The 12,480-nt window shown below is 44.5% G+C and overlaps 1 protein-coding gene across 1 annotated transcript; it reads right to left on the minus strand.

Moving 5' to 3' along the window:
* Positions 1-218: 218 nt before the first annotated feature.
* On the minus strand, positions 219-12,110 carry LOC143013049 (tetraspanin-2-like). Its single transcript, XM_076166492.1, has 8 exons — positions 11,847-12,110; positions 6,118-6,220; positions 2,830-2,927; positions 2,643-2,717; positions 2,471-2,554; positions 2,302-2,361; positions 2,103-2,186; positions 219-1,991 (listed from the first exon to the last, which is right to left on the minus strand). Exons 1-8 carry the CDS (start codon positions 11,913-11,915, stop codon positions 1,926-1,928), a joined length of 639 nt encoding a protein of 212 aa, XP_076022607.1. The 5' UTR covers positions 11,916-12,110; the 3' UTR covers positions 219-1,925.
* Between the last annotated feature and the right edge of the window lie 370 nt (positions 12,111-12,480).

Here is a 12,480-nt window from a genome sequence, read left to right on the forward strand (position 1 = left end):
TGAAAGCCTTCTCTGCCAGTAATTATTTAGCATTTAGTTGATTTTATATTATTATTAGTATTATTATACTTCAATTTGGCAATGAGTAGCAGAGATAATACTCCTTATTTGTTTATTTTGTTGCTGCCATCAGCTTATATGACAGGAAATACAGTAAATGTAAACTAACACCACCTCTAAAAATGAAATGATCAAGACACGATGACAGGAGACTGTGAAAAACTTTGAAAAACTTTATTAAACTTCAAACAACTATCTTCCTGAGAAGTGTGGAATGAAATTAAAATAAATTAACACACAATCAACTATCAATGTCTCGACTGTGTGCACGACACAGAACAGCTTCAGATTCACTCGGACAGATGAGGGACAACGGCGCCTTTGAGGATTTAGAAACCTGTAACCTGTTCAAACTTCAGCCACAGCGATTATTTGAACTCAATATGTGAAAACGAAATTGACAAGTACTTTCCCTCCATGTACTATTGGGAGCATAATCAATATTAAGACCAAAATAGTTTGTCTAGGTTCTCTTAGCACCGAAAAGTTGGGCTGAGGGACTATTGCTATCACACAGTCGAGCGAGATGCATCAAAACACACCGAAACAACAACAACGTCAAGTCAAGCCTTATGTGCTACTTGTCAGATGTGTGTGAAAATAAAATGCAGTCCAACTCTACAAACATATATACACTACCTACAGCTAATCACTTTGTAGGTCTTCAGCTACAGTTACCGTTGTTTAGAAAAGCTCATTATAGTAAAAAAAAAGGCACATTAAGAAGCTGTGTGGGATTTTCTTCCACTATATTGCAAACCCTGTTGCAACAACACTGCACTACTGCAAGTCTGGGGTCTACACACAGCGTGTTCAGTATAAACTATCACATCAGCCACGAATAATATACAACTACAGAAAACAAAAACCTCACACATATTTACATACTGGAGTCCTGAACCATTAATTCTATACATCCTGGAGATTTAACAGTGGCTTATCTCACCTCTCTCTGGAACCGAACTTAAAGGTGTATCTAATGGGGTGGATGAGGTGGGAGGAATACGGGTGCTGTTTCTGATTTTTGTTGTTGTTGTGGGTGCTATACGTTTAAGGCACAGGGGGGGTGGGGGGGTCAAAGGCTTGGATTATATAACCAGATGTCATGGTCTCAGTGGAACTCTCAGGTGACCGGCTAGTTATGTTAAGCATAAACATGTCCACGTGATCTGGGTCCTCTTGACATAAAGTCAACAGAGATCCAGCGTCCTATGTTACATAAGAAAAGTTTTTAGGGCAGAGGAAATGGGAGATGCTATTTATGTCACTGGATCAGAGAATCTACTTTGTAGTTCTGTTGGTGTGAAACATCACCAAAAATCATCTTTAATGCGACTGTGGATGAAAGGTTGTGTAGAATCTGTGTGTGTGTGTGTTTGAGTACTGCGTGACGTCAAGTCCTCTATTTAGGATTCCCTATGAGATGCCAGGCCACCTTTTTTAAAGGCTGTGGTCTCACGTAACACAACAGTGTGTGTGTGTGGGTGTGGGTGTGTGTAGCTAAATATTCCCATAGCCAAGTGGTCAGTGTCAAAGATGTGTCAAAAAGCCTTGACACTGCTGCGCCGGTATGTAGGTTCAAATGTGTGTGAAGTGCACGTGAGGAAAAACTGTTTGACAGTCTGAGGGGCCGACATCCCAAAATAAAACCCCTGTGAATGGCTAATTGGAATGTTGCGGTACAAAGGTGAACTATCCTAATGTGCTAGTTCGTCCTGTAAGTTTCACTGGTATTAATTTATAAGCACCACAGTAAAAGTGAGGAACAGTGGCTGACATTTTGATAGGAAGGCTGCACAGTCTTTCTGGGCTCGGTACCGAAAAAGGGCGACAGGTGAAGGTGAAGGTCGATGATGATGATCCGCCTAGATGACCTCCCTGCTGTTGCGAATGGCACAGCAGAGCACCATACTGAAGATCATCCCAATGATCTACAGGGAGGGAAACACTTCTCAGTAAGGAAATCATGCTAGCCTACATGTGTTTCTGTGTGTGTGTGTGTATGTGTGTGTGTGTTTATGTCTTCTTGGATCACGACTCACCATGACTCCCGCGATGCCAATGCCCACGTACCCGATGATGTAGAGTTTGCTGTTGAAGAACTCCATGATGCCTTCCTCACAGTCCTGCACACCAAACATGAGAGTGAGTCAGAAGGAGGTCAAGCTTTTGGTACATTTAAGGAGGTATTGAACCATTTTGGAGTATAGAAGCAGAATATTATTGTTGTCCTGATCTGACCTTGGTATCTGGTTGGGCATCAGTAGGACACGGGCTAGATTTGGTTCCACAACAGTTCAGCTAAGGGAGATAAGGAAATGTCATCAAGACCTATCCATTAGTAAGTGAAAAGCTCTTATTTGGTAAAATCAACGTTTCCTTCACGGCATATCTGTTTTTTTTGATTTACCACTTGCTGGTATGAAGTGATCAGTGTGCCGTTGTTGTTCTCGTTGTAGGTTTTTGCGTAGAAGTTTTGGACGTCTTCAATTATCTGTTTAAAGGAGAGAAGAGAAAAGAAGATACTTAATAAATTGCTGATTAGGACTTAAACAATTCAAGATGTCAAACAGCAAACGCACCTTGTCTTTGTTTAGGAATCCAAACACTCCTGCTGCCACTTCAGCTCCAAAGATGATCACCAGACAGGCAAAGAACTGACAAAACAAAGAATACAAAAGATGAGTGAAACAAACTGCCAGCTTCAGAAACTACAAGAAGCACATTTATTGAGATTCCTTTAGTTTATTTGTCTGTGTTTGTACTCACCGACCCCAGCAGGCACTGAGATTCCCGGACGGCCCCGCAGCAGCCGAAGAAACCGACCAGCATGACCAGACTGCCGGCGACTATCAGGATGTAAACACCTGGAGGAGGAAAGAGGGACGAGGGGTAATATTACTTAGATGCAAATGTAAAGATCACTTAGATTTATTACAGCCAACATAAGAGGATTAGCCGGCTCATTCCCTCAAGTGCTCAAGTTCACTCTCATTTCATAGATGCAATGAAGGAGGCAGCCAGAGGGGGGCAGTACAGGACAGCTGCGACTGTAACCTGAACAAGTCACAGCAAATATGCTGGTATTATAATAATGACAGACGCTGGTTTAACACTACTATTACTATTTCAGGAAAGAGAAATAGACCCTTTTTTGATGAATGATGTTGTCCCCGTATGAGATGTGTAAGTTACTGCACCAGATGTTTACATCCCCTGATCTGCCATTAACCCTCTCATTAGGGAAAGAACACCGATGGGGAGTCTGCAGGGAGGAACTCAACAACAGGCCGGATCCTATCTGGATTGCGCACTCTCGGTACAGATGGGGTCTGTTGCCGGGGTAACATCTCTGCAGAGGACAGGGTGGGACATGACACGACAACCCCCGAGTGGCATGGGCTCAGGTGGGAGAGAGACAGGAAGACGGCTCATGTGTCACAACAGAGACACACCAACGCTTGATAGGATAGCAAATTTACTTCTGTTGGATTCTGTTGGTTGCCTCAGTGATGGGAGTGCTGCTGGTGTTATTGTCGGAAAAGGGAGTGAGGTTGTTAACAGATCGTCTCCAATGATCCGCTCATATGCTGATTGGTTGTTAACAGCTCCAAAGCTCTGTTGCCATCATACATTCCACAGAATGACAGAAACACTGTTGCACTCTGCTTTGTTTTTTTGGCAGAAGAATATATTAGCAGATGATGAGAAGTTGTCCTTGGCTCATTGCTGGTCTTGTCTAACACATCGCACCACTAAAGAACAACGATGGGAGAAGTTGTCTGTGGGCTCGGTGCCATGGGAACCAGCCATAGCAACTGTTGAGCACTCTCAGCTGTGACTCCGCCTGGGGACGGCGCTCTCACTGTCAAAGCCATGTGTAGCTCTGCTCTCAGAGGACCTGACAGAGGCCACCAATCCTCTCACACACACACACACACACACAGACAGACACACAGACAGACACACTCACACACAGACACACAGACACACAGACACACAGACACACACACACACACGCACACGCACACGCACATGCGCACACACGCACACACACAAAGAGGGGGCGAGGTGATGAAATGCCTTTACCGCATTATAGGATATTGCAATAGAGAGATGTGTGCAACTCTGGTCTGCCGTTGCACATCCTTATCAGTGATGATAAGCTGGCACAAGAGAAACACAGAACTCATACCTTCTATTTTGCATATGTGTGTCCAGACTGGTGCACACTGCCTCTGGCCCTATGGATGCTGGCTGTGTTAGGTGGATGGAGGGATACATGGATGGATGCAGGGATAGATGGGGAGACCTAGACCTCCCTTTAAAATCTGTCATTGTGTTTGGGTGTTTCAGGCAATGCTTCAAATCAGTGGGAGACGGAGATGATTGGGTACTTCAGACAGACATTCCCATCTGGTCTCAATCAAAAATGAACTACAGTCACAAATACCTATCACTATGATGAATAAAAAGATAACATAAACTGGGATAGAATGTTTATACTTAGCATCCACTTAATCATGAAAGGAAAGTTGTAATTTTAGCAGCATAATTAACTCTGTTATATCAGACCGACAGCTGTAGGCTGCTCCAAAACTGGACAACTGTGGCTCATGAAATACTAACACACACACACACACACACACACACACACACACACACACACACACACACACACACACCTCTCTCTCTCTCTCTCTCTCTCTCTCTCTCTCAGTCTTTCCATCTGGACAGAGTGACTGATTGAAAGGTGGTTAGTATCGCAGCCTGTGGTTTCCATTATGTATTTTTACCCTTTTGTACAGCAATTATTTCCTGTTATTCACACATCATCCTCCACATCAAAGAATCACAAAAGCACGTACACATAAAACATACACTCATTGTATGGCACACAAAACCATGTACAGCTTCTAAGCACACCCACTGAACTCAACCCTGTCTACATGTGTGTGCATTTGTGATGTAGTACCAAAGTGTGTGTGTGTTTGTAAGGAGGTCTGTGGTAGGAATATTCCTTATGTCATAGAGACAGACATTTTTTTTTACAGGCAGTGGGCGCTTCATGGAAATATGTTAATACCCAGTTACAAAGTCATCACACTCAAGATGTAACAATATGTGAGAGTGTGTGAGGGACAATCCACTGACCTGTTGATAAAGAGTGCAATTAATGTATTGAATGAGTGGAAAATGAGTTTTACAGCTGTCTAAACACCGTGGATGAGTTATAGATGAGAATAGAATTGAAAATAAATTGTATATAATATAGATTTAGAAAAGATTAGATAGTAACATTATGATTCTTCTTCATTATTGTTCTTCTCCTGGTCTGACCCATTTAGAGCACCGACTAGAATTAAAATAAATAAATAAACTGTAATTTTATATAAAAAAACACCTTTATAAACGCCGTTTGGTCATGAGATGAAACTTTGATGGTACCGGAATTATCTCTTTAAACAAATCAAACACTCTAGTCTACACCTTAGCTCAGGTAATGGAGTATTCCACGCAACCATCAATGCTCGCCTCTGATTGGACGCCGCTTTGACTTCCTTTTCCGGCTTCGCACGCGCGCAATGGCAATCCTGCAGCGCTAACGGCGCGCTAGCAAGTGAAACACCGCAACATGACGCCTTACCCCTTCTTAACTTACAATATCGCGGCGAGAGAGCGACAAGAGGACGGTTTAAACAGAAAAAAGACAACAAACGTAAAGAGACACTACAGATAAATGAAGGTAAACATACAAACTACCTGAAATTAATTAAAAATGGGCAGCATTGTGCGCGCGCGTGCGTGTTTGTTTAGATGTTTATGTGGTGTTTTGTTTTTTGAATATAAGTGAATATATTTGGGATCGAAATTCAGATTAAAACTTAAAACAAGCCAACTTCACTTAAACCAAATGAAATGGTTACTGATAGGTTCTCAGTATTTCAGTATACTATTGCCTTATGTACTTTTCTGTGATCAGGAGTATGGTGGTTGATTTGTTTTGTTGTGCCATGTAAACGCTCTCATATCTGTCTGGTTTGCTGGTGTACTCACCGATAAAGAAGGTGTCTGGAGCCCCATCACCATTGAGCAGAGACACAGTTTCCGGGTCGAAGCGCAGCCACAGTCCCACAGCCAGAACAAAGGAGCCCATTAGCTGCAGGGAGACATGATGGAAAGACCCGGAATAAGCTTTCACCACATATTTATTAGATCAAGGAATTCCCAGGAGAAATGAGACATAAAGGATCCAGACAAGTGGTGTGCAGCCAGGCTCTGTTGAGGCTATAATTGTAACCAAAAACCTAATAAATACTAGCTGTGTTCCCTGATTAGTCTGCGCCCACATGCTGCTTCAGATGCAATAATCATTCAAATGGGCAGCTGTGTTGTTTACACGTACAGGCTCATGACGGCACCTGGTTGTGATAACCCTTACTGTGTGAAATGGAGTCATTTCGAAGCTTTTTATTTCCTTATAAAACACGTGTTTCACATGACAATTCAATCAGAGCTTGGATCTGAAAATATTGTGGTGAGTCAATTGAAGCAGTCGTCCCGAATCCAGAACTCTTCATCTAAATCAGGCACAGGAGTGGACCTGCATGCATTTTCAAGAGGTTTGTCCTCTCGCTCTCTGTGATTTTCCACATAAATAGAGCAACTGGTGCTGTGGAGTTTCCACTCTGGCCCTCCACCCTTGCACTCAGGCAACGAGTGTAATTTCCTTAAGAGTTAGTTAGGCTAAAAAAACAATATTCTCAGTCAAAACAATGTGTCTGAAAGCCTGTCTACACCTTGGATGCATCATTGGAGAGTTCTAGTACTCTGAGCTTTGAGTTTAAATCTTAAAAACACTTCTCAGCAACGTCTGGCTGCCTGGTGGGGAGAAAATCATCTGCTTGGCTGTGGGCAGCAGCGTGGCACCTTGAGCTTAGGCAGGACCTCCTGTTTGTTTGGAAATGTGGTTACATGTTGCTCATATTTTCCATCATCTGAACCACCGTCAATTTACATCCCATGAAATCACAAGTGCTGCAGTGAGCTTGGTTTACACAGACCCGCGACAGTAAAAACTATTGTCGTCTAAGTGGCTGGTTGACCTTTAAGTGGATGCTTGTTTTTCTGAGCTCTGAGATATTCTCAAGGACAAACTGCAGACTTGCTGAGTGGGTCAGTTGCGGTGGACGCGCCACAGTCGGATCAATACGGAGAGGTTTGGAATGGACACTGAACTGTTTCCATTGTCCCCTGAAGGGTAATCTGGCCTAAAAAGCTTCATGCTCAAAGCAGCACAGCATTTATGTGTGTGTGTGTGTGTGTGAATTTACTCAGCGGGACAACCACTGTTGCCATGCTCAGGCAAAACAAACGTCTTAATTTCAGGCCTCATTATTTTTCCTTCTGTTTCTCCTCATTCTTTACTCTCTGTGTCTCATCCTCTCTGTCTCCTCTCCTTCCGTCCTCTCCAGGTCCTCGGTTTATATTCCACGCTTCACTTCTGAAGAGGAGCCACAAAGTTTGGTTGTAAAACACGGCGACGGGACAGGCGATGGAAAGGCAGCTTCCTCCCAAGGTGAGCGTTTAGTGTCATACGTGCTGATGTATGGGTCTCTTAAGCCCGCAGGGTTTCAGGATTAGCACTTATATCCAGAGTTGTAAAACACTGTGAAGTGATGGCTGCAGATATGTCGACGTATCCTGGCTGGAAAGTTCTGGATCCACTTAATGGCAACACTTCTTGGAACACCAAACAGAGTTATGTGTTGGTGGTAGTGTAGATGTGCCTTAAGGACACACAGCGAGGGGGATTTGCATATGGAATCTATGTCTATGAATCCCAACTTTTTTCAGAATTCTTTCCCTGCTTTTAGGCTTAAATCCCAATATTTTATGGTTATTCTTGACATTTCATGGCTGCCGCTGGCTCATGGGGGATTTACCTGCCTTTCCAGGATTGAATGTGAGTTAAATTTGACTGCAGAAAGGTAAAAAGTCTGGATTACATACACACACTGCAGTAGGTTGACATACTAACTACATCCACAACATTGCCTCTCGCTGTCCCAAAGGTCCCATTAACCCCCTTACACACTAACATACCCCCCCTGCTTTGCTCCCCCCGCCATCATTCCCCACCCTGACACCAGACACACCCCAAATCTCTCTCTCTACCTCCCAAATTGGCACCCCCAACCCCACCCACCCTCTATCCATTTATCTCCACTCCCCCCTCCTCCTCCTCTTGTCTCACCCCTCGTCGCCCCCCCCCTTTCTCAGAACCTCACCCAAAGGACAAAAGGCCCACTGTCTCCCCGAGAGTACGCTTTGGCGCACAATAGGAGGCAAACTGACAGACACAATGAGAGAGAGAATGAAAGGGGCGAAGGAGAGGAAAGTGGAGAATAAGAGACCAGCGTCGTCAGAGGAGCCAGCATCTTGCCAGCGGGCACACACACCAAAGTGGAGGTTTCACTAAAACCTTTATACTTTAAATCACCTGTTTGTCCCGCCATTGTCTCCTCACAGCTCTTGCGCTTGAATGTTTGTGTGTCTGCATGTTTCTAGGTAAATACGCTTTATTAGGGCTATTTGATAGTGTAAAGTCCACTTTTTAATAGAGCAGTTAAACAGAGCTCTTTCCATGACAGCAGGGGCCTGAGCTGACACGAGACCGAGCACATGGACGGACAGATTCTTACATTTAGTTCACGTTTCATCTTAACGAGGGAAAAAAATCTAGCTTTGCAGTAAATAAAACAAAAACAGCATTGTTTGGTTGGTGATTGAAGCCAGACTGGATGATTCTTTAGTCTGGAGTTTGTTTGGGAGAGCAGACAAAAGCACATATAAGAAGTGATGGACGGAGGCAAAGTGTAAATAGGAGTGATATAATTATGGGTGGAGTAAATCCCATTGTGTACGGCTCCAGGGGGAGGGAGGGGGGAGCGCCGCGGCACAGAGCAACGGCACAGAGCAACCTCAACACAGACAAGCAGCCGTTTGTGTGGGCGAACTCTGGCACAATATTGTGGCTGGGTGTGAATATTTCATTTTAAAGTCCGGAACTGTTTAGAGATCTTAAAAATGTCCGGCACTTACAACGTTGGACTTTAGAGTTCTGTGCATTTGCATCTGACAAAGGACGGAAACAAAACACCGTGTGTGTATCCACAATCAGTCACTACAGAGTGAATACGTTTTTTTAAGTATATACCTGGAAAAATGCGATACCAGGGATTTTGTAAATGCAGGATAAAAATAATAATGGTGCAATAAAATCAACATGCTGGCGTAGTCATGTGTTCCAGTTGCGCAGGCATTTATATGAAGGCTCCTCTAATAAAGAAAGAACAGAAAGAACAGAAAGAACAATGATGTGACAGTTTGCCAGAGCCAAAACTTCCAGCCAACATGAGCTGATCTTACTTCAGATACTCTACAACTTCTGCTTTTGTATCACAACTGTAACATTCAATATTTGTTTTCCACGTCCATACTGCTGCAGTTATTTCTTAATAATAGTTACACCTTTTCTTTTCCATTATTATAGCTTCAGCAGTTGTGTTTAGAGCTCAACATAGATCTTATTTGAACTGAAATAGCTGCTCATTGGTCTCTATATAACCTATTGTACTTCATGCTCTACCCTGTCATTGGCTGAAGCTTTTGCTGTGTGTTGCCTGAAAGGTTCGAGTCAGGGCGAGATAAAAACAGGAGAGCATTGCTGTGGCCTTTTTGTTGGATCAGTAACTAACCAAATTAATCATTTCTAACAATCCAAACGGATAACCAGATGAATCATTACACAGGTGAGTGTCAGACCAGTAAAGGAAAACACTGTCATCTCTGTGGCTGGTCAGGATGAAACACACACACACATACACACTTAGTGAGTCTCTAAATACCTTCATATTTCTGTGAGGCAAGGTTTTCCTCACCCTGTCGTCACACACAGGCTGGATTTTTATACTAAATAGGGCACTTATTGTACTAGAGAGCATAAACACAAAGCAGACCCGCACGGTATTGATGTTCTGTCTCAAGCTGTTGTATTAGTGTAACATAAACAGCTGCCTGGTTTATATTAATGACAGTTTAGTAATAGAGCCCTGCAGGAATTTCACCGCATGATGCAGTGACACAGGAGCAAAGGGTTCACAACCACAGAGATGTTTTCTACTTCTGGTGTGTGTGTGTGTGTGTGTGTGTGTGTGTGTGCGCGTGTGCGTGTGCGTGTGCGTGTGCGTGCGTGCGTGTGTGTGTGTGTGTGTGTGTGTGTGTGTGTGTGTGTGAGAGTGAGAGAGAGTGAGACATCTTTATTTTGGAATTCATCATTTGTCTGACCATCCTAGACAAGATGTGTGTATGTTTCCTGCTCATGTCTGTCTGTACATAGAACAATCCTAATTCCCCTCCTCCTCCACGCTTTCAACTCACACACACGCACACACACTCCTTGTTGGCTCTCTGAGGGGTCTGGAGTCCAGGGGGATTGGGATGCTGTAATTATGAAGATGGAGGCAGGGTTTGTCTCTAATATTCTGACAGTGCTGTTGCTCCACGCGGCACCAAACTGCTGCTGAGGAGCTTTTTTCTGTGTTTCTGATCCTAGATTACACAGAGAATCCCACTGTCCTCAATTTCGCGTCTCTATTTAGGTCACATGCATGCCAACTGTCCCTCTTTAACCCCGTGCACATACATGGACACCCCCCCCATCTCCCACTGACCCTCCTCTCCACTTTCACGTTCACTTGCTCTGTTCTCCACTTTTCCTTTTTTCTTTTCAAATCAACCTCCTCTCAGCCAAGCAGCCGCTCACCCTCTTTCTCCCTTTTCACCCATGTGGCCTCGTCACTGGGTCACACCCATCCTGCATGCTGCACCAACGCTACGCTGGCAACGGACCCACGTAATGGGAGGTCTAGGTGCTGCGTTTAGGACTTGGGCAGGGGCAGCAGCAGTCTGAAGTTATGCCATTGTCCCGGTGTCACAATGGATCCATTCACACTGCACTCAGCGCCTGATCCACTCTGCAGATGCTTGTTGGAAAATCTCTCTCTCGCTCTCTCACACACTCACACACACACACAGAAACTTTCCCTCAGAGGTGTAAGAACGGTAGCAGACAAACAGCATAGACTTATATACACACACACGCGCACTCAAGACGGACACATGAAGCAGGTTTTCCCTGTGTACGAAGGCAAAGTTCCGTCATCGAAATGACCTTGTGTGTATTCCTTTATAGTGTGGGCAGGACACACACACCTTTCACATCCACCTGACAGTTTGTCTTGAGTAAAGTGACCCTTGGGCCTGAGCACCCTGCTCCTCTGGCCTCAGTTGTGCTGTGCAGGTTTATCACTCACCTCTGTGGACACTCACACTCTCTCTCTCTCCCTCTCTCTCTCTCTTTCAAAAACACGCTTTCCGGAGTAGGGGGCGGGTTTTTCCTTCTATGGAAAATCTGATTTGATCCCGGTGAGCTAAACCTAAACCTCCGGCTGTCAGCCTTTCCGCGCCACGCCGAGTCAGAAAAAGCCCCACGCCGGCCGGACGGGCAACTAAATATAAAGCTCAGAAGAACAAGAGCCCGACTCGAGCATCGACACACACAAGCTGCAAATAATCTGAGCATTGTTGCTAAAGCGACACACGAGTGTGTGTGTGTGTGTGTGTGTGTGTGTGTGCGCGCGCGGGTGTGAATGGAGCGCGCTGCACTTGCCGCGGAATTCATTCACACACACATCTCGTATCTCCACCGTAAGATCACTTACCCAGAATATGAAGTTGAACACGAACAGAAGGTATTTCACACACTTCATCCCTCCTTCCACTTTCCCCATGTCGTCCGGATGTCTCAGTTTGTGTAGTTATCCTCCAAAAAAAACGCGCAGACGCTCCGCCGGCTGCACCAACTCCGCACAAAGTGACAATAACGGTCCGCACCGATCACAACACTCTCTCTCTCTCTCTCTCTCTCTCTCTCTCTCTCTCTCTCTCTCTCTCTCTCTCTCTCTCTCTCTCTCTCTCTCTCTCTCTCTCTCTCTCTCTCTCGCGCGCGCACACACCGCACGCACGCGTACACGCACGGACGCACAGAACACTGCGGGGCCCGCTTAGACTCTTTCCAGACCGCCCATTTCCATAATGCCGAGGGGGGCCGCAGGGGGGAACCAGACTGCACGATGAGGTGTTGCACAATACGACCAAGGCTCTCTCCTTATCTATATGAACACATTTTTAATGATTGTAGTTCAGTGTATTTACTCCACTCCAGACTTCGTTGTCAGTTTTAGACCGTATATATATTTCCTAAAATTTGCAAATCCTCCAATTTACTGCAAATTATATCTATCATTCTCTATTGTATCATAAGCTTGCTATATTTTAAAATAATTAGTAAAATGT

The sequence above is a fragment of the Genypterus blacodes genome, unplaced genomic scaffold, assembly GCF_046128005.1.
Source record: "Genypterus blacodes isolate CSIRO-AG114 ecotype Tasmania unplaced genomic scaffold, CSIRO-AGI_Gbla_v1 ptg000156l_1, whole genome shotgun sequence".
Taxonomy (NCBI): Eukaryota; Metazoa; Chordata; class Actinopteri; order Ophidiiformes; family Ophidiidae; genus Genypterus; species Genypterus blacodes.

What these genes read in the sequence shown, in the direction of transcription:
- LOC143013049 (XM_076166492.1), bottom strand. Translation starts at nt 11,915, where the DNA reads ATGGGGAAAGTGGAAGGAGGGATGAAGTGTGTGAAATACCTTCTGTTC. An exon ending in TGTTCAACTTCATATTCTGG is followed by an intron (nt 6,221 to 11,846) that starts GTAAGTGATCTT and finishes GTCTCCCTGCAG; the next exon opens with CTAATGGGCTCCTTTGTTCT. An exon ending in TCCAGACACCTTCTTTATCG is followed by an intron (nt 2,928 to 6,117) that starts GTGAGTACACCA and finishes TTCCTCCTCCAG; the next exon opens with GTGTTTACATCCTGATAGTC.